Here is a 20,202-nt window from a genome sequence, read left to right as displayed (position 1 = left end):
ACTTGGACAAAAAAAGGCAGGGGCAGATTCTCGCATCCTGCAGTCTGAACATGGGCCCAATGGCACCAGGTATTCGTTTTTTAAAACTTTTTACTTAAGGTTTAAAGGGTTTAGCGATACAGCATACACAATACAAAGTAAGATCATTTACAGCTTTCATCTTTCAGTTTTTGATTCGATTCTTTTTTAGATGTAATGAACTCTTTACGTTATGCCAGCAGGGATGGGGGGTTACATCTAAAAAAATCATCGGCAAAAACACACAACAAATAACCAACAATCTAGACAAGACACTGTTTCACCCTCTTTCACAGAACAGAATCCGGTCTCAATGGGGCCACAAACTCAATCCAGGCTACACCTTTCTGCTTGTCACCAAAGAGAAAAGGTGATCTTTTCCATTATATAAATCTCCTTCACAACATTGATCCACTGTTACAGTTTTGGGGGATCTTAAGTAAACCACTTTATCATGATAGTGTTCTTACTTGTTGCTAAAACAATTCTTTGTATATATCTATCTATCCTTTAGTTCCAGTCAAAAGTGAAATTACCCAAATACATAAAAGAGAATTCTAACGGTATGTCTAGGTTTACTATATAAGTGCAAAATGTATGAATTTCCAATATTGTATTTTCAGGCATGACCAGAATAACTAGCACCACTTATTCTGAAACAATCCTTAACCTTCACACTACACATCATACAACCCAAAGACCAGATCCCTCAGCTCCGAAGTCACACGAGATGACAGGCAGCACACTGCAGCGGTGACAACACTTTGTAAGGGCATTCCAGTGAGAAGACCGCGGTCTTCCATGCCACGAGGAACAGATCGCCTGTGGGACTGCAGGCTACTACACACTGAGAATCGTTCCGTGTTACAGGGAGAGTCGTCTTGTGTTTCAGAAGGAGAATCGTTGTCCTCGGACGAAGGGTGAGGACGTTGCACACGTTATATTCAACCCCCTGATCTGTGTTTGAACTGCTACAGTTCCTCACCGGGAAACCTCTCCTGCTAAACAATGTGACACTTGAGCGCCGCAAGAGCTGTAATCCAGGCTGAATTATTACAGTTATCGCTTAGCTCAAGGGCAGCGCTATCAGCGCTATCAGTGTTCGGTTACTTAACTAAAGGTTTTCACAGTTACAACATGAAAGGGGCAGAGCTCACAGGGGAGATACAGTTACTTCTGAGCTCTGACAGCTTGTTAAAAACGAGGTTGTCTTGAGCACTGGTTGTAGACCTTGCCTGCTTTCCCCATCCCCCGCACACTGAATCACTATCTGCCATCCACACATCAAAGCAGAAATCGAAAGTCCTGAGTCAGTTTCCATGGCGATGGTATCTCCACCCCTGCCTCTCACCGATATGAGGACGTTGCTCTGGAGATACGAGATGGGGTTGTCTTATTTTACCTCTGAAGTACTGCAGAACGTTAACCTGGCATTGAAAATCACTAGTCCCCCAGAACAATCTCTCAGACCTACACCCTGCCCACGCCACCAGAGACCACACTGTCTACACTGTGGACAAGGTCAACCACACAAGGAGGCCTCGCTCATCATGGGGACATGGGGTCTCTTGACCACACTGCACTCAGCTTTTCACAAGCTGAGCACAGAGGCATGGGGGCGTCTGATCTCTTCCCTGTACAGGGGGGGCAAATTACATTGGAGAGCTACTGCCTAACCCAGCCTCTCTGTCAGCTACCCCTCTGTCAACTCCACAGCCCGCCTCCCAACTACCCCTCTGTCAACTCCACAGCCCGCCTCTCAACTACCCCTGTCAACTACACAGCCCGCCTCCCAACTACCCCAGTCAACATCCCAGCCCGCCTCCCAACTACCCCTCTGTCAACTACACAGCCCGCCTCCCAACTACCCCAGTCACCATCCCAGCCCGCCTCCCAACTACCCCTCTGTCAACTCCACAGCCCGCCTCCCAACTACCCCAGTCACCATCCCAGCCCGCCTCCCAACTACCCCTCTGTGAACTACACAGCCCGCCTCCCGACTACCCCACTATCAACTACCTCTCTCAACTACCCCTCTAAAAACCACAGTTTGCTTTGTTAGCATAACATGTTGTTTTTTTACAAGACACAAACTGACCCAGAGTTCACAGCCTTTCATCTCCTAACTCTTAACACAATTCCTTAAAACAACGCCTCAGCCAGGCAGGTCATAAAGTGTGTTAAACATTACCCCTCACTTATCTGCCTGCCATCTTTATGGCTGCTCTCCCTGCTGAGCCCACAGTGCAGAGGGTATCGAAGAGGTGGTCCGGCAGGTACCAGCCCTGCCAGGCGGTGCCCTTGACCCAGCTCGGCCCCAGGGGTCCTGGGTGCGAGCTGGCAGACCGGTGTGCCGAGTGGACACTACCCAGCCCCCGGTCTCTAGCAGGGCAGTGTGGTGGCTCTGTGGCTCAGGACCTGCGCCTGTGACTGGGAGGTTGCCGGTTCAAATCCTGCAGCCAGCAGAGGAATCCTACTCTGTTAGGCCCCTGAGCAAGGCCCTTCACCCCAGCTGCTCCAGGGGTGCTATACAATGGCTGACCCTGCGCTCTGACCCCCAGCTTCTCTCCCTGTCTGTGTGTCTCATGGAGAGCAAGTTGGGGTCTGTGACAAGACAACTTCCTCATACAAGAAACTGTATGCAGCCAATAAACAGCTGAAACGTTGTGTTTTCTTTCTTCTTTTTTTCAGCATGGAATAAACCTATTACTTGTTCCTTTGCTACCATCAAAACTGATGAGAAACGCTACACATCATTAGAGAGAACTACTGCGTCAGAGATCTGGGGAGAGAAAGGAAGCAGAAACTGTGTGGAAAATAGAGGCCAGAGGACTGAATCCCCAAACCTATGATACTGACTACCATGTAAAGAAGAAATGGCATTTGTGTTTTTTGGAAGGGATTCAAAATGCCATGTGGAGAAATGCACCAGAACAAGGCTCCACGGCCGAAACGTTGTGTTCTCTTTCTTCTTTTTTTCAGCATGGAATAAACCTGTTACTTGTTCCTTTGCAGAACAAACGTTATTATTGCTATGTAACAGATGCCTCTTTTTTTTAACCTTAACAAGCTGTGTCCACATATACTGTTCTAGGTATTATACGTTGATGTCAAGTTGTCTGTTTTGTGCTTCTCTGTATTTATCTGTGAAAAGAAAATCGAGTTCTTAAAAATCGAATCTCTTTCCTAGGCCTGCAGCCTGTCTTTCTCTGGCCTGTCGGCTCCTTCTGGCTCTGATGTCGCCACGGCGCACCACAGCAGCCTCGTCCTGGCGTGGCTGCCAGGATCAATCGATTGATCAGCGGTAACATATTCCAGCTGGTCTTTCCGAGCCGCCCTCGAGTCCCCGGTGCTCATGGAGGACCTGCGCTGGGAGAAACAGGAGGCTCCCTCTCTGACGTGCTCCCACACAGCCTCCTCTGCTCCTCGCTGTCTGAACTTTTAACCCTGCGCTGCACGGCACTGCTGGGAACCCTGCCCTTCCAGACTCGTGGGAAGCCTTTCCTGGCCTCACTTTCCAACTCCTCTCCCTGTCAGTGCTCTGTGCTGCAGCGATCAGTGCCTCCTCTCCCTGTCAGTGCTCTGTGCTGCAGAGACCAGTGCCTCCTCTCCCTGTCAGTGCTCTCTGCTGCAGAGACCAGTGCCTCGTCTGCCTGTCAGTGCTCTGTGCTTCAGAGACCAGTGCCTCCTCTGTCTGTCAGTGCTCTGTGCTTCAGAGACCAGTGCCTCCTCTCCCTGTCAGTGCTCTCTGCTGCAGAGACCAGTGCCTCGTCTGCCTGTCAGTGCTCTGTGCTTCAGAGACCAGTGCCTCCTCTCCCTGTCAGTGCTCTGTGCTTCAGAGATCAGTGCCTTCTCTGCCTGTCAGTGCTCTGTGCTTCAGAGACCAGTGCCTCCTCTGCCTACCTCTCCCTGTCAGTGCTCTGTGCTGCAGAGATCAGTGCCTCCTCTGCCTGTCAGTGCTCTGTGCTTCAGAGACTGGTGCCTCCTCTCCCTGTCAGTGCTCTGAGCTTCAGAGACCAGTGCCTCCTCTCCCTGTCAGTGCTCTGTGCTGCAGCGATCAGTGCCTCCTCTGCCTGGCAGTGCTCTGTGCTGCAGAGACCAGTGCCTCCTCTGCCTGTCAGTGCTCTGTGCTGCAGAGACCAGTGCCTCCTCTCCCTGTCAGTGCTCTGTGCTGCAGAGACCAGTGCCTCCTCTCCCTGTCAGTGCTCTCTGCTGCAGAGACCAGTGCCTCCTCTCCCTGTCAGTGCTCTGAGCTTCAGAGACCAGTGCCTCCTCTGCCTGTCAGTGCTCTGAGCTTCAGAGACCAGTGCCTCCTCTTCCTGTCAGTGCTCTGTGCTTCAGAGATCAGTGACTCCTCTGCCTGTCAGTGCTCTGTGCTTCAGAGATCAGTGCCTCCTCTGCCTGGCAGTGCTCTGTGCTGCAGCGATCAGTGCCTCCTCTGCCTGTCAGTACAGCACAGCACTGCGCACAGAAGCACCACAGAGAGCCCTGCAGCCCAAACACTTCCTGGTACTGCCGATCCTCTGGGAAGAGTCAGGCTCATTAGCTACTCGAGACCTTCAACAGCGGGGAATTGGATGCAGTGTGCGCTGTGCAGGAGCTGTAGCCGGGCTGGTGATGTCATCTGCCTGCCTCTTCCAGGTCCGATCCACTCTCGAGCGGCCCTTCGATACAAACCGCTACACTGGCTCGGCTCATCTGGATATTCAGGTCTGCAGGTGGTGCATTCTGATCTAGGCTACACTGAGTGTGACGCGCACGGCCTAGTGTGCAATCTAAACACAAATGTGCTCTATTCTAGCATCCTGTAAGGTCCGTGCAGTGGCAGAGGTGTGCAGTATCTTCTCTTTTGTGGGCTTTGCAGCCCAAGGCTTAGCTGATACAAATGAACCTCCACTCATTATTTTGCCTTACAAATGATTCTCCAGCGGCAGACTCCACGGAGCCCGTCGATGCTCGCCGAAAGTAAACAAACTGCCCCCCCCACCTCCTCCTGCCTGGCAAAGGCCCACTCCACGCGCCTGCAGCCGCGGGGGAGGGGCGAGGGCGCGGTGTCGCGGGTTTGGTTACAGGAATTCCGAACATTGTGTCGGCGAATGTTCCCCGTTAAAGGGGACGTCCGGGACCCGCTCTGCTAATTGTAAAGCTCATCAAGAGGGGAGCGGCCGGAGCTGATGCGGACACGTACCTTTAATTAAACCGCTTGCCTAAGAATCGCGTAAAAGCCATCTGAAACATTTCGGGCTGTTGGACAGATTTACGGACCGTATGAAATATGTTTTAGCGCAATTGCCTGGGTTCTGTCTGTAGTTTGTCGTACAATTACCGCGGGACGGTGCCAGGGTAAGCTAAGCAGTACTTCTGAACGTGGTGTGAGTATGATAATGTATATAGTACACCTTCACTTGCAGGTTCAGAAAGTAGTCTGTTTCAGGGGCGCTGAAAAAAGAATCGTCTAGGCCGTCCCAGTCATAGGTCGGTAAACATGTCCGCACAAGAAAACGCATGTCCGTGACAGGAGCTGAGCCCACGCAGCCGGGCTGGGGCTGGGGCTCGGGTTCGGGCTGACCCCCGGGGTGCTTCAGAACCGAGGCTCTCAGTACGGACCCGACGGCCCAGGTTTTCTGGGGGAAGGGGGGGGGGGGTAATTAACCACTTAACTCCTCTATGAACTGGCTACATCACCCTGCTCTCCTCCCCACTGAGAGCTGGTGTGTGTGAGAGGACTGGAGCATCATCCAGGTGGGGCTGCACACTGGTGGGGGTGGAGGGGATCCCCATGACCTGTACAGAGCTCTGAGTGGAGTGTCCAGGAAAGCGCTGTGTAAGTGTAAGCAATTATTATTATTATTATTATTATTATCCAAGCAGGGATCACATACCGGGCTTGTTCTCTTTACAGGTACAGCTGACAAAACAGCACCGGGACAGGAGCACTGCGGCTTTTCGGACAATGAAAGAATCTGAGAGGGCGGACGAGCCCGTCTCCCCCAGGACCGCCCTCATCCCCCCCTCCACCCCTGCGCTGAGTGTCGGATCTCACTGGGCTCTTATCCCTCACGGACCGGGAACGGGCCGATGTCACCGGCCGGCGAGGTGGCTCCGGTACCGACAGGACGCCGTGAGCCGAGCGAGCGCCCAAGAAAACGACAGAACCAAGCACACGACACCACCAGCTTCAAAGACTGTCGTTCTGTGTCGTTGTGTCTGTTTGTGTCACGGCTCCCTGTCCTCTTGGAAGAGCAGCGTGCCTGTCGGTTTTCTGCAGGGGGGGGGGGCTGTACCAGGCCTGTACGAGGGTGTCCCGGATCCGCATCCCACGGAAATTCTCTCTCGTGGACCTCCACTCGTGTCATTTGCAGGAGGCCGGCTGGGCCAAAGGATGTCCCCAGCCAGGCAGCAGTCGCCGCTGGTCCGGGGGGGCTCGGGAAAAGGGGGGGGGGAGGGGGCTGCTGGTACTTCAGGGGTGCAGCCGGAGTACGGGCCGGCTTCGGACAGGGAATAATCTAGCAATCCCACCGGACCGCCCATCCCCGCCTGCTCATCCCGGGGAAGCCTGTCCGCAGACAGCCCCCACCTACCCCACCCCGCTGGGATGAGGAGGGGTGCCCTGGCCTGTTCAGGGAGAGAGACGGTATTTCCCGAAACTCAGCAACGCCACCCCCGCGCCTCTGGAGCCCCAGGGGCCCACAGACAGTTGCGTCAGCTTCCCAGCGGGCTTGACTCGCCGTTATGCAGGCTGGCCGCCCCGGGACACCGGGGGGGGGGAGGAGGGGCCCGCAGCCGGGTTCAGCCACACGAAAGCGACGCGTAAGCGACGTCTGCCCGGTCAGGACAGCAACGACCACGGTAACCCGAGACTGGGAAAGAAACGATGTGGCTTCTCTTCCCCAGGCGGGGGGGGGTAGGCTGTAGGAGATTCTACCTCGGTCAGCGTTGACTTGTTTTCGGCTAGGTCTCTCTCTCTACACCCGCCGCCGCATCTGCCTCTTGGGGCGCAGCGACGTCCCGGCTTCTCCCGGCTCTCGGCTCCCGGCGGTGCCGAGCCGGTCCCGGGACGTACGCGCGGAGCCCCGAGCGTGCTGTGGATGGGAAGGATGGTGGGGGGAGGAACCCGTATGGCTCAGGAGCCCACTGCTCAGACAAAATGCTCCAGCGCCACTCCAAATTAGGGGAAGTATCGCGGCATCCCCGACCGAAGCGTTGGTACAAGCCGTGATTTGTACAGCAGACACAAAGAAATGTCGAAAGGATGAGCTTCCGCGCAGCTCTGAACTCACCTCCACTTTGGTCGTCCGACGCGCTCTGCATCTCTATCAAAGTTTCGTCCTTCGTCTTCCCCGCTAGCCGATTCATCTTGGCCGTTGTCGGGGTCTTTTGGGCACAAGGAGACGGGGGGGCAGCCGAACACCCGCCCGCCGGTTCCGTTACCGACCCCAGCCCCGCAGTCCCGCAGTCCCGCCTGCGGCTCGGTCTCCGTGGATCAGCCCCGGTTCGCACAGCAGCTCTTGACCGCGGCTCCTGTCACATTCCTCTCCGCTGAGTCTGGCGCCGAGCTGCGCTGAACGGGCGAAGATCCTGCTCTTAAAGGGGAGTGGCCGGAGAGCCTCTCAAGCGCTTTCAATCGGCGAAACCGCACTGGTGCTCAAAATAGCTGAGCGTCTTTGAAAAATAAAAGTAGCGTTTTATATCCACGCAGTTGTGCTAGGACACCGTGAATTATCATAACCGAGGCTATCGACCCCTGGTCTCTGATAGCCCCTTGACCTGTCGTGGATTTCACTGTGTATATCACCCGTTTCTGTTAAAGCTCCGGATTAGTTATTGATCACTCGAGCGAGTAAATTATTCGATTAAGGGAAACATGATCCTATTGCAACGAAGGGTCCTCAGATTTATCTGCCATATGATCTCTAAATTATTTATTTCAATAAACCCTTCGATTTGTCACAGTTTAATTGTACCGGGTCCTTTATAAACTGATGATTGAACCCTTAAAACTTGCTGCTGAGGAGGTCCCTACCCCTGCTCTTGGTTAGGCATCCCTATATTGTGATCCATACACACTGAAAGCAAAAAAAAATCCCAAATCGTTTTTACAAAGTGATGCTGAAGACCTCCGGTCTCCAGTAGGGGGCACTCACCCTGTGGTCTGTGTGGGTCCTAATGCCCCCAGTATAGTGACGGGGACACTATACTGTAAACAGGCACCGTCCTTCAGATGAGACATAAAACCGAGGTCCTGACTCTCTGTGGTCATTAACAATCCCAGGGCGTCTCTCTAGAAGAGTAGGGGTGTAACCCCGGTGTCCTGGTCAAATTTCCCCCTGGCCTTTACCAGTCATGGCCTCCTGATAACCCCCATCTCTGAACTGGCTTCATCACTCTGCTCTCCTCCCCACTGAGAGCTGGTGTGTGTGAGAGGACTGGAGCATCATCCAGGTGGGGCTGCACACTGGTGGGGGTGGAGGGGATCCCCATGACCTGTAAAGAGCTCTGAGTGGAGGGTCCAGAAAAACAGTATATAAGTGTAAGCAATTATTATTATTGTTTTGGGAGACTAGAGTTGCCCATCCATTCTTAATCTGTGAAGTATGGAGGTTATTGGTCCAGTTACAACATTAATTGGACTCTTTTATCCATTTTTGTGAGGTTCCTGAGCTGTTACTGATCAGAGGGAACCTGGAAAACCATTGGAATTAAGAATCTCAATGGCAGGAGCACTTTAACAGTCAAACTCCAGACCCGTGTCAGTCTGCAGCACAGCAAGCTGCCCGATCACATTACTGACTTGCATATTCTACATCGCCCTGGGAAACCCAAAGGATTTTGATCTGGTGATACACAAGCATCAGAAGAGTGAAAACAAGTGCACTTTCACAATCTACTCCCAACGCTGGATCTGTCTTAGATTGGGAAGTATAAATATCAAAAAGTGAAGGTGCTCTTGTTTCATCCAACAAACCACACAGGCCTCCCCCTCATCTGCAACCTGTCTTGAGTTCTTAGGCATCTCTCCATATTTTTCTGTATTTGTATAATAATTAATAATTAAATCCTTAACACTTATATAGCACTTTTCTGGACACTCCACTCAGAGCTCTTTACAGGCCATGGGGATCCCCTCCACCCCCACCAGTGTGCAGCCCCCCCTGGATGATGCTCCAGTCCTCTCACACACACCAGCTCTCAGTGGGGAGGAGAGCAGAGTGATGAAGCCAGTTCAGAGAGGGGGGTTATTAGGAGGCCATGACTGGTAAGGGCCAGGGGGGAATTTGGCACCAAGGACACCATTGATGATTAATATTTTTGATTTTTGGCTGGTTCCTATGATCTTGACCTTCCTTTGTCATATTGTATTAAAATCCTTTATTGAACCCGATGGGCCAATGGAGGGCCCCAGAGGGCCGAGCCCCTCTCTGCAGTAGGCTGTGTGCCGGACCAGCCTCAGTGAAATACTTTGCTAAAGGACTCAACCACAGTGTCGCACACAGCCCTGACCACTTCTCCACACCAGGGAGTCTGCTTCAGTACGTCAACATGTTATTAGTATTTTTTTTGCACCATTGCACTGTTAGTTACTGACATGTTATCTGATGAGCTGCACAAATTGGGGCTATTTTATGTAACTTCGATTGGATAAAGAACGAGTCCTCATTTAACTGCAATGTGGTACAAAGGGCTGTTCAAGGAACAAAACTGTGATCGCTCACAAATCTGTACCCACAATACACACAGAGAGGAAATTGTTTCTCAAGAATAAACCTTCGGACTTGCCAGCCCAGTTTTTGACTATTTTAAGAAGAACCCTACATTAAGACACAGCCACGGACACGGTCAATGTCAAAATGCATCACTGGGAAGGGAATATTTAGGGCACGTCTTCACACACAGTGCATTCATCTAGTCTGTGTGTTCTAGCTTAGCCGGGGAACACCTGTCCCACTTGGCTTTATCTCTATCATGGTGAACATGTTGGTTTTTCGGGGACTTCCTCTGGGGGGTCTTCAGGGGACCCCAGGGTTTCCCGACCTCCCCCCCAAACACACACACACATTTTGAGAATCGGTGCTTCCTGTCAGTTCTGCTCCAACGCGAACACACTCCATGCGCCCCAGTGATCCGCCCAGCACAGGGGCCAGCGCAGTGAGATACCTTAAAGTTGAGTTCGCACGGGCGCTGGGGTGTACCCCCTTCCTTAAAGGCATCTCCCGAGCTGCTCCCACTCCTCCTCTGAATTGCAGTTTTGATCCCAGACCTCCCATCAGGACAAATTTAGCAGCACTCGGCCCTTCCCTTCGTTTTCAAGTGGTTCCCAGCTCAAGTACCAATTATCTTATCCCTGCCTTCTCATTTCCCTCTGGGAACGCCACCAGGCCGGGGCGTGGCACAGGGCTCCTGCACGCGCTATTCCTGGCCCCCGGTACTGAAAACCCACTTGTAGCTGCCGTGAGGTGCGGGGCGCACGCAGACTGGGGGTTTGTGGGCGCAGATGAGCCACGGCTGGTCTCCGAGCTGAGGGCGAGGGCTGGCACTGAGGTTACAGAGCGAGGGCGCTCAGGCGGTGCTTGATACGCCACCCAAAGAGCCGGCCTCCCCTCTCGTCAAATTATCGCCCCAGTTCCGTCAATAGCAGCCCAGTGTTGCGCTAATCTAAAGCACACCTCGCCCAGCAGTGCAGGACCACTCTGGACCTGCTCACTGTGGAACACAGTAAGGACTCTTGCAAAGAGTGAGTTTGTTCTTACTGACTAGATTTCAGAAGTGTTCAGACTGCAGTTGTATGTAAACTGTTCCTATGCTAAGACTAGTTAAATGGCAGTATTCTGTATTCTTTCTATGAAAACAATCTAGATTAAGGTCCCAAGATCACTCAGGCTATAACGGTAGAAAACACCAGCTGGCTCCATCTTAACCGGTTCAATGGTTTAGTTATTCTATTATCAAGAATAAACCAAATGATCCAGCACACTGATTCCCGTTCACAGATGCTCAGGCTAAGCACACACATGGGTGTGCTACCCATCTTTCTGGGGACTTCAGACTGACTCTCGTTCTGATGAGACAGTGGTATTGAGGTCACACCAGTAGGTGTGCGCTTCCCTCTAGCCCTCAACCTCCAAACCAGTAGCCAGTATGGCGACTGGGGACACGGTGCTGTAGGAGTTGCTGTCCTTCAGACGAGACGTTAAACTTTGCTGGGTCATTGAAGATCCCAGGGCTCTTTGGAAGAGAGGGGATGTTAACCCTGGTGTCCTGGATATTTGACAGTGAAGCAGTTTCTCACTCCTCGCCCTGGTCTTAATTAAATTCAAGCTTTATTTGTCCCATCGGACACACACAGCACACTCCCAACATAACAACACAACGGCAGACAACATTTTTCCAAAGAAGTCAGTGCAACAGTGTTCCAGCAAGATAAGGAAGAAGATAGTTACAGTATATGTCTATTGCAGTGGGGATGACAGATTTCCTGTGTCTATTAGTATCACACCTGGGGACACAGAGGGAGTGAACTCAAAGTGGAGGGGCTGAGAGACACAATCCACAATACACAGTGCTTTCTTTGCCACCCTCTACCTGTAGAGGGTATTTAAGGTGATCTGATTTGCCCCAGTTAATGTGCTACTTAATTTGACTACTTTTTCCAGCCTGTTACAATCAATGGTACTGATGTTACCAAATTAGCATGTGAGACTACGTTAGTACACTTTCAATAAAAGTCTAGTATAAAACGTGTTAGGATCATTCTGTCTACCTTGAAATAGCTTGGTTTTCATAGGAAAAAGAGAGTTTGTTGTCCTTTTTTATAAAAAGTGTCGCAGCATTTGTCCCAACTCAGGTTGGTGTCTTGTGGGTAGACCCTCAGGCTGCTGAGTGCTGTGGCTTCTGCTTTGCGTCAGCCTGGAGAGCATGAGATGGTTCCCCTGACCTCCTATCTGCGAGCTGCTTTGGGGGAAAAAGCTTTATTATAATCAATTATTCTTCATTATGCAATTTTATTAATGATGCTCCACTCCAAATGTGAAACTTTGTACGGGGTGTTGCAGATTCAGAAGACACTTTTAAATGCCGAACAAAAATTTAAAAACTAGTAGACACATATAGCACTTTTCTGGGCACTCCACTCAGAGCTCTTTACAGGTCGTGGGGATCCCCTCCACCCCCACCAGTGTGCAGCCCCACCTGGATGATGCTCCAGTCCTCTCACACACACCAGCTCTCAGTGGGGAGGAGAGCAGAGTGATGAAGCCAGTTCAGAGATGGGGGTTACTAGGAGGCCATGACTGGTAAAGGCCAGGGGGAAATTTGGCCAGGACGCCAGGGTAACACCCCTACTCTTCTAGAGAGATGCCCTGGGATTTTTAATGACCACAGAGAGTCAGGACCTCGGTTTTATGTCTCATCCAAAGGAACACTCCTTTTTACAGTACAGTGTCCCCGTCACTATACTGGGGCATTAGGACCCACACAGACCGCAGGGTGAGCGCCCCCTGCTGGCCCCACTAACACCTCTTCCAGCAGCAGCCTCAGCTTTCCCAGGAGTCTCCCATCCAGGTACTGGCCAGGCTCACACCTGCGGAGCTCCAGTATTTTATATTATAATATAATTTTATATTGCACCTTTAAAGGTGGCCTCTTAAGGCACTTTATAGAACAACAACGATAAAAAAACAAGATATGCACAATGAGAACACACAGTGAGAGGAGACAGTAGATGGGGATCCTGAATACAGTAGGAGCAGAGGGGTTATTAAAAAGTTATATTTTCCATCGTTGGCACATTATCTCAGCGTTTCCCCCTTGATTGCTCACAATACACCCTGACACTCACATAATAACACAAATCTCTCAGCAATGACTTGTTTTTTTTTTTAAAAAAAAATAGTTATTCAAAGGTTTAACCTCCATCTAGAATCGGAACAAGCTGTTCTGCTTTTATAAACGTGTCCCTTCCGCCCCCTAGAGGCCCCTGAGAGTTAGGTCTCCTGTATCCGCATGTAGCAATTGGAAAAGGCAAAGGGATAAAAATACACATTTTTATATAACCACAACAAAATACAATATCATGCACGGGACAAGTAAATTGTAACACTAGATCCACCATCGCCAGACTTGCACTTACATTAACCTAAGCAGCGTGAAGCTCATTAACTACTTACCACAAACACAGCCCCCACCCCACCTGCTACAGGATTTCCGCTTGCTCTTGGAAACTGGGAGTTGTAGTTTTTCGATTGTGGGCAATAAGGGTCTACGTCAGTGAAAGACTACACTATCCGGCATGCAGTAGCGCAGAGAATAACCTGACTTCGCGGGAAGAAAGGTAAGATGGAGGGGTGGTGGGAGTTTCTGTTATGAAAATAACAACTCTGATCTTTTTGGGATCCGGGGTTGTTTTACGACCCCAAAGGCAGTCCATGCGTTCGTGGTTGTGGCGACTGTAGCGGAATCCGACGGTTCGGGCGCATGTCTGCAGCTCCCGGAAGACGGACAGGGATGCAGGGCCAGATACAGCAGCCGAAATGTCCGAGCGTCGTGCCTTTAAATGTGTTCAGACACGGAGAGCAATCGTTTCCCGGCGCCTTGTTTTTAAGGATTCCCGTTTAACACGAGTAGTGAAGACAAGGCGAAGATATTTCAGTTCCTAATGCGTCTTGTAGCTTGTTCTCCGTGCAGAAACACGCAAGACTAAGGTCCGGGTTTTCCTGGCCTGCTCCTCTGCTTCTTAAATCTCGGCCCTGAGGAATTTGACCCCTTTTCCTTTTCACCAGGGTCTCTAGTACCAGTATAAATATCTACTGGTGCAGATATCTCCTCCGACACCCCCTGTGGCTTGCGTGAATGTTGAAATATATAAATCCCAGATTTGGTAGATTCTTAAACATACAACCCCCCCTCCCCCCAATCCACGGAGTGTCCTCGTTTTTTTATTTTAGGAATACGGTAACCCTAGGTCAGACTTAAAAATCTCGGAGATCGCAAACTGAAGCGATGAGTTTTTGACTTTCATGCGTTTTCAGGTCGTTGTTGACTCATTTGTTGTTGTTTTTTATGTTCGATGCGTTATGATGGGACACACGGACGCTCACTAGAGGGCGCCAGATAGTTCAGTCATCAAACGGCCAGGTACTTTGTTAGGGCCCCCAATCCACTCTCTCTCTCTCCCCTTCCTCGCTCTCCCAGATCCCGGCTGACTGGCTGCTGAACGCACGACCGGAACGTCATGGAAGAGACGGGCGCCGATTCTCGCTCTCTTAAAGCTGGCATCCTGTCCGAACTGAGCACCATCCTCGCCAGCACCCAGAACCTGTGAGTCTGCACCTCCAGTAAGATGCCGCCTTGCAGTTCCACAGGTGCCAGGTTTCAAACTCCCCGCCGGCGCCTGCAAAATCCCAAATCCTCATGTCCCGGATGTTCCGTTTCCCAGAGTTCGTAGCTCTGCATGACATCTAAACTGATTGCACATGGGCCCTGTGCTGTAGAGAAAATGGGAAAATTGCTCACATTTGCCAATTAAAGGGGAGCTTTACATGAAGGAGGTTGTATAGTACCAGAGTATAATTTAGCCAGGACACTATGTTACCACCCTTGCTTTTCACAAACTCTCTAGTGACCCAGCAGTCAGGAGTCAGTTTACTGTCCAGACTGTAGAGCCCAGAGTCAGGACAGCAGTGTGAGGACCCCTCCTCTCACACACAGCCCTGGGGTCTCTAGTGACCCAGCAGTCAGGAGTCAGTTTACTGTCCAGACTGTAGAGCCCAGAGTCAGGACAGCAGTGTGAGCACCCCTCCTCTCTCACACAGCCCTGGGGTAATTAGTGAGGTTAACAGCCCCTTTGAAAGATGGCACCATGATCGCCACATAGGAACACTGGTTGGGAAGTTCAGGTCCAGAGGCAAGAGCATCGCCTACTGGTCCACCAACACCACCTACAGCAGTACTCTAGTTTTCCCTCAGAGATCTCACACACCAGAGGACACTGTAGTTTCCAAGTTGATTCTAATCCTTGATTCAGTAGCATTATCTTCACAAAAAAAAATAAAATGCAAGTGTACACATTGAGCAGTTGATCAATCTTGCAAGATTACACGCATGAGATCAAATTTCATGCAGCAGCGCCAGTCCTGTTTCCAAACCCTCTGAAGCTCTGCTGCCGTCGATCTCCTCCTCTCTGCAGAAATCGGTCGCCTGTCGTCTTTCCTGAGCACAGCAGCTGTCTCCTCTTTAACCTCAGACAGCTGCTGGTCTCAGGAAAGATGTGTACACTCGCTGCCCCGGCCTGCTTCTCCAGCCAGTGGAGTGGAAAAGATCCCGATTGCACTCCCAGACCACAAAGGGCGTTTTTCCCCCCCATACAGAAGATGCACGCGCCATGTGATCTGTGTGACGACTTCGGAGTGGTTTTAGAGCCGCGGGATGTGGCGTCTGATCTTTGTGCTTTTGTTTCCGGTGTACAGTTCCCCCGTCCTCGGTCGTCTTTGCTGTCTGGAAACGTCCTTAAAGTGTTCTAAAAGCTGAATGTTTTGCTCGTGCCTGGGTTCACCCGGTACGTTTCAGAGTGGAGGAGCTGCAGAGATTGGTGGCTCTGACTGACCCGGACAGCGGAAAGTTGCTGCAGTCGCAAGAACAGGTGAGCCGGCGCGGGGGGGGGTGCGGCTCGTTGTCGATGCACCCTCGTCCTCTCCTTCCCACGGGGGTCCCCAGCGTAGCCTGCTAGAGCTTACTACCGATATACGGACCAGTGAGGTTGTTGCTCTCTGTTGTGTAGTTCCAGTAACTGGTAGACATGTATGCAGGGCCTGGGGGCACCAGAATTTAGTGGTCCATTTCTTATACAGTGTGCACCACATTATTCATTGCACATGTTACTGAAAGAACGGGGGATAGTTTACAAAGGAGAGGAGGCCATTTGACATCTAGCCCATTTTGTAGGTAGCAGTTAATTGCATGTGCATGTGAGGGTTGCTAGCTTTTTGGGAGACTCCTTTTATCGGACATCAAATTAATAATAGTCGCTTACACTTATATAGGGCTTTTCTGGACACTCCACTCAAAGGGCTTTACAGGAAATGGGGATCCCCTCCACCCCCACCAGTGTGCAGCATCCATCCACCATTATTCTTACACATCATTAAGGCAACAGTAGCTTCTACATGGTCTTGACATTCCTCAGTATATCTCATTTGTGTAGTTTATGGACGCGCTAAATTCCCCGTACAGGACCCGCCAAAATGATGTTAAAATACCTGGGGTTCAGTTCATTTCTCGCAGCTTTGCAGATGATAACACCTCCAGTGTTACTGCCACTCTGGCCTAGCAGCCGGCATTGTGCAGTGAATATCGTGACAATATTATTAACACAGAAATTCCCTTCCTGTTCCAGGCGGTGAGCTCTCTGGGCGTTTGGAAGTCCCTGTTCGCAGCCGTTGAGCCACACACTGACATCTAGACCATGTGCGAGAAGGAAGACGGGAGCGATATGTCGGACGTAGTGACCAGCAAATCTCCCGACAGCGACGCCGTCGTCCTCTCGGACACGGTGTCCCTGAGCGACTCCGACCCTGAGGATTCCGTGCCCCACTTCGATCCGGAAGTGGTCTCCTCCTCCAGCGGCGACTCTTCGGACGAGGGCGACCCGGCTGCCCCAGGACGTCCCGAGCCCGCCGGGCCCCGCGGGCCCTTCTTCCAGCTGAAGGGCACGAGCACGGGATTCTCCTCCCGCAGCCAGAGCATTTTCGACTGCCTGGAGAGCGCCGCCAAGCTGGCCATGCCCTCCCTGGGAGACGACAACCTCATCGACCGGACCTTCGTGCGCCCGCTGCCGCCGGCCAGCAGGAAGAGGGACGGCGGCGAAGACGCCCCCAAGGCGAGAAGCAAGACGCCCCCCGACTCTTCGTCTTCCAAGGCCGTGCCGGATTACCTGGTGAACCCGGAGCGCTGGACCAAGTATAGCCTGGAAGACGTGCCGGAGACCAGCAGCGCGAAAAATGCCGCTGTGGCCCAGGAGTACATAGAAACCCTGCAGCAGAGGAGGAAGCGGAGCTGGGCGGTGGACAACCAGGAGCCCTTCACTCCGGCATTCAACCAGGACCACTCCAGCAGCTCCGGCTGCAGGATCGTCTTTTCCAAACCCGGCCGGCCGCTGGATGCTCCCGGGAATCCCGAGGGACAGGGGGAAGGAGACGACGCGCCGGGAGCCGAGGAGGCGCCTGGAAGGGGGAGACGTGGCCCGTTGGGGGAGAAGGAGGGCGGGGGCAAGAAGGAATTCGGGTTGCTCCACCTGGAAGAGCCCGAGGAAGAGGAGAACGACGCCGGCCAGGAAAGGATGGCCAAGCCCAGAGAAAGGGCGAGGAAGAGGAAGTGGGCCGGGGAGGACCGTGGGGACAAAGCCGAGGCACTGGTGGCAGCGGTGGGATTCAACGCCAGCCGGAAGGTGAATCGGAAGAACTTCCGGAAGACCGTGGGGAGAGACGAGGAAGACTGACGAAGACGTCGGTCACAATAACTTGTGTGTGGAGCTGTTGGTAAAGTTATTCTGCTTTTTCGTTTTAGGTGTAGCTTGTTTTTAATATTTACCAAGATCCTGCACAATTTTCAACCCCCTAAAAGTAACAGATTTCTTCCAGTAGTTCAAGTTTTTTTTTTTTTTGCAATAGAGTGACATGAAATTGTGACAAAACGTAGAACTGCGGTGTCTTTTTCGTAGTGTTCCACCAGAAATTCTCCTCCTGCTGCGACTTCTTTTGTCTTGCTCTGTTGTAGCGGAAGACGTTTTTGAGTTTATCCTGCGCGTTTCCCAGCAAGCACGTTTCAGGTTCTTTCCTGTATAGGCTGGGCTGTGTGAAAATATTCCCCTGGACGGGCCCAGACAGATTGTCCGTGTCTGGTCAGTAATTATCACCTCCTTCCTGGGGGACAGAGCCGTTCCGCCTTTCGGATCGAGCTGTCCTATTGTGGATTTGATCCCTTTGTGACTTTTTTTTTTTCCTTGCAGTGATTTTCGAGTAGCGGTGACAAAACTGTAAAAACGAACCTCTCAGCAATACTTGCATTTAAGCTGTACAGAAACCCAGTGTCCAGGTGAATAGCAGTTCTTAACTGAAGTAGAATTTCTCTGTATGTTTCAGATCACGTGTGATGTACTTTGATAGGTGAACGCCAATAAAATATACCCTTTGTTCACAGTCAGTCACATGGCAGTGTTATTTGTTATAACTGCAGCATTATGGAACGGATCTCCTGCGGATACTATGCTCTGCAGGTGAGGTGAGATACTCTGGGTTCCAGCAAGCGCGTGCTGCGTTGTGTAGAGATTCGCTCACCTGCTGCTCGGTGTCCTTCCCTCTTACACTGCGGGCTCTCACACGGGGGGGCTTCCCTATTCCAAGGGGAACTGCAGGCCCGGTTGCTCAGACCCGTTATTAAAATCCCAGTAACAAACTTCATTCATCGACGTCCTGGAAGCATTTTTATTCATCTCGAATGAAGCACAAAATCGCGCCCTCTGTGAAAGGACTATAAGTCTCCATGTCATCACAACCCGCTGGTCTCACCACGGACAAGGGCGCGAGTTCCCACAGATCTGCCACGTGGGGCGGCCCTTCCTGCTCACTAGTCCCTGTGATGACTGATGCGGCATACGAGCGAATTTGTACAGGTTAGCTGCAAAAGTGCCGCAAAGTGATCTGCAGGCAGAGTTAACAGGTAAGTAGTATTTGTTGGCCAGAACTAGAAGTCAAGAGCAATATTTCTATTGGATTAAGAGCTGGATTCACAAGCCTGCTTGTTGACAGAGTGACAGGGCCCCTTCACCCCACTGGAAGTTTTGTTTGCTCGTTCTGAATCGCAGAACGTAGCGCTGTGGATACTGGAAATTTATTCTATTTTGTCATTTAAATGAGGAGGTTTTACAGGTTACTGTGTGCATTTGACTTCTATTGCAGTTTGCAATGTGCTCATCACTGATGACTCTCTTCAGCCCCGAAGTGTAAAAACAGTGTTGCAGCTGCTTGAGGTGGTGTCATGAAAGGCGCAATACAAAGGTTGTGGTCAGCTCTGGCAGGCTGCTTGTGTTGGTACAGCACGTCCTAGTGTTGGAGCTTTAGAAACCTGTTGCCCTGATGCCTTTATATCCAAAGTGGCCCAATAAAAGTAGTTTCTGAGCCTTAAGAAATGTAAACAGGGAAGCAATTACACGGTTTAGTCTGGCACATGGTTTAGAAAGAAACGTGCTGTTTAAACGGATCTTGGGAGGCCGACGATCTGTTTGTATTCGTCCTTCGCCTGGGCACAGGCTACAGCCCCAGATAATAACAATAATAAACTTTATTTTATATAGCGCCTTTAAAGGTGGCTTCTCAAAGCGCTTATAAGCTCCTGTACTCGTATGAACGGACAGCAGGTGTCGGCAAGTCCCTTCTCGAGCGAACTGCGTGGAAGTAGTTCCACGAAGAGGTGCACAGCACCACGAACGCGTGGATTTGCAACTACTCCGCAACTCGGTGTGTTAGCTGAGGTTTTGCACGACTTTGGAAACTTGGCGCATCCTCAATGAATGACCAGTGTTTCGTGGCAAGTGGTCCTATTAATACTTCCTCTTCCGTACTTAAATTTCACTAGCTGTGAGGATACCGCTCCGGTAAGAAGCGCGCGTGTAGTTCGCGTTTCTGTAGTGGTGAAGCTCATGATCACCAGTACTGTGTGTCAGAAATCAGACCTTACACGAGTGAGATCTCCACTCGCGTCTTGCACAATCACAGCCTCTGCGGTCACTAAGCGGTTCTCTGCCGGTTTGCACGCAATCGGGCATATCCGTGGGCAGTCCTCGGCGAACTGCGGGCTCCGGCGTCACACTGGTGGGCTCCCGTGGGTCTGTCCCCGCGGCTGAATTCCTCAGAACCCAGTGTCCAGCTTCCAAGCCGGAGGCAAAACACCTCCGTGACCGACTTCACTGTTCAAAGCGACGGGTCCTGAATGCTTCCTTACCCCCTGCCAGTTTCGTCATGGGAAAGGAGCTATAAACTGCTCGGATTGGTCCTGGCGCGGCAGTCGGCGCTCATGCCTGGAAAATTCGGGCTTTGGGTTCGTTTCCCGAAACTGGGACACGTCTCTCCGTGGGTTTTCCTTCCACGGTCCCGAGGCTGTGTGGGTTAATTGGAGCCTCTGATGTGAGCTGTGCGT

General features: G+C 51.5%; 2 protein-coding genes across 15 annotated transcripts in view; one reads left to right on the top strand and one right to left on the bottom strand.

Annotated features, from left to right (window-relative positions):
* The window catches only part of ano5a (anoctamin 5a), a 52,729-nt gene extending 45,107 nt beyond the window's left edge, over positions 1–7,622 (bottom strand). For 7 of the 9 annotated variants that reach the window (XM_069181420.1, XM_069181426.1, XM_069181421.1 and 4 more), the window contains exon 1: positions 7,299–7,621. In XM_069181420.1, the coding sequence (XP_069037521.1) occupies positions 7,299–7,374 (76 nt within the window). In that variant the 5' untranslated portion in view covers positions 7,375–7,621. Of the gene's footprint in view, positions 1–7,298 lie in introns of all 9 variants that reach the window. The other 2 variants (XM_069181419.1, XM_069181427.1) reach the window with 2 other exon arrangements.
* Positions 7,623–13,273: 5,651 nt separating this feature from the next.
* tssc4 (tumor suppressing subtransferable candidate 4) lies at positions 13,274–18,210 on the top strand. 6 transcript variants are annotated; one of them, XM_015338701.2, is made up of 4 exons: positions 13,274–13,345; positions 14,206–14,331; positions 15,580–15,652; positions 16,406–18,210. In XM_015338701.2, the coding sequence occupies exon 4, from the start codon at positions 16,475–16,477 to the stop codon at positions 17,504–17,506; it is 1,032 nt and encodes a 343-aa protein (XP_015194187.2). In that variant the 5' UTR covers positions 13,274–13,345; positions 14,206–14,331; positions 15,580–15,652; positions 16,406–16,474; the 3' UTR covers positions 17,507–18,210. The 6 variants fall into 6 exon arrangements, with proteins under 6 accessions (XP_015194187.2, XP_015194190.2, XP_015194189.2 ...); XM_015338704.2 differs by having other exon boundaries at positions 15,480–15,652; XM_015338703.2 differs by having other exon boundaries at positions 14,206–14,348.
* The last annotated feature ends 1,992 nt before the right edge of the window (positions 18,211–20,202 follow it).

This window comes from Lepisosteus oculatus, chromosome 21 (assembly GCF_040954835.1).
Source record: "Lepisosteus oculatus isolate fLepOcu1 chromosome 21, fLepOcu1.hap2, whole genome shotgun sequence".
Lineage (NCBI taxonomy): Eukaryota > Metazoa > Chordata > Actinopteri > Semionotiformes > Lepisosteidae > Lepisosteus > Lepisosteus oculatus.
Note: the sequence above shows the minus strand (reverse complement) of the source record. Positions and strands in the feature narration are given on the sequence as shown.

Excerpts from the sequence above, each read along its gene's own strand:
- tssc4 (XM_015338701.2), top strand. The coding sequence starts at position 16,475 with ATGTGCGAGAAGGAAGACGGGAGCGATATGTCGGACGTAGTGACCAGC.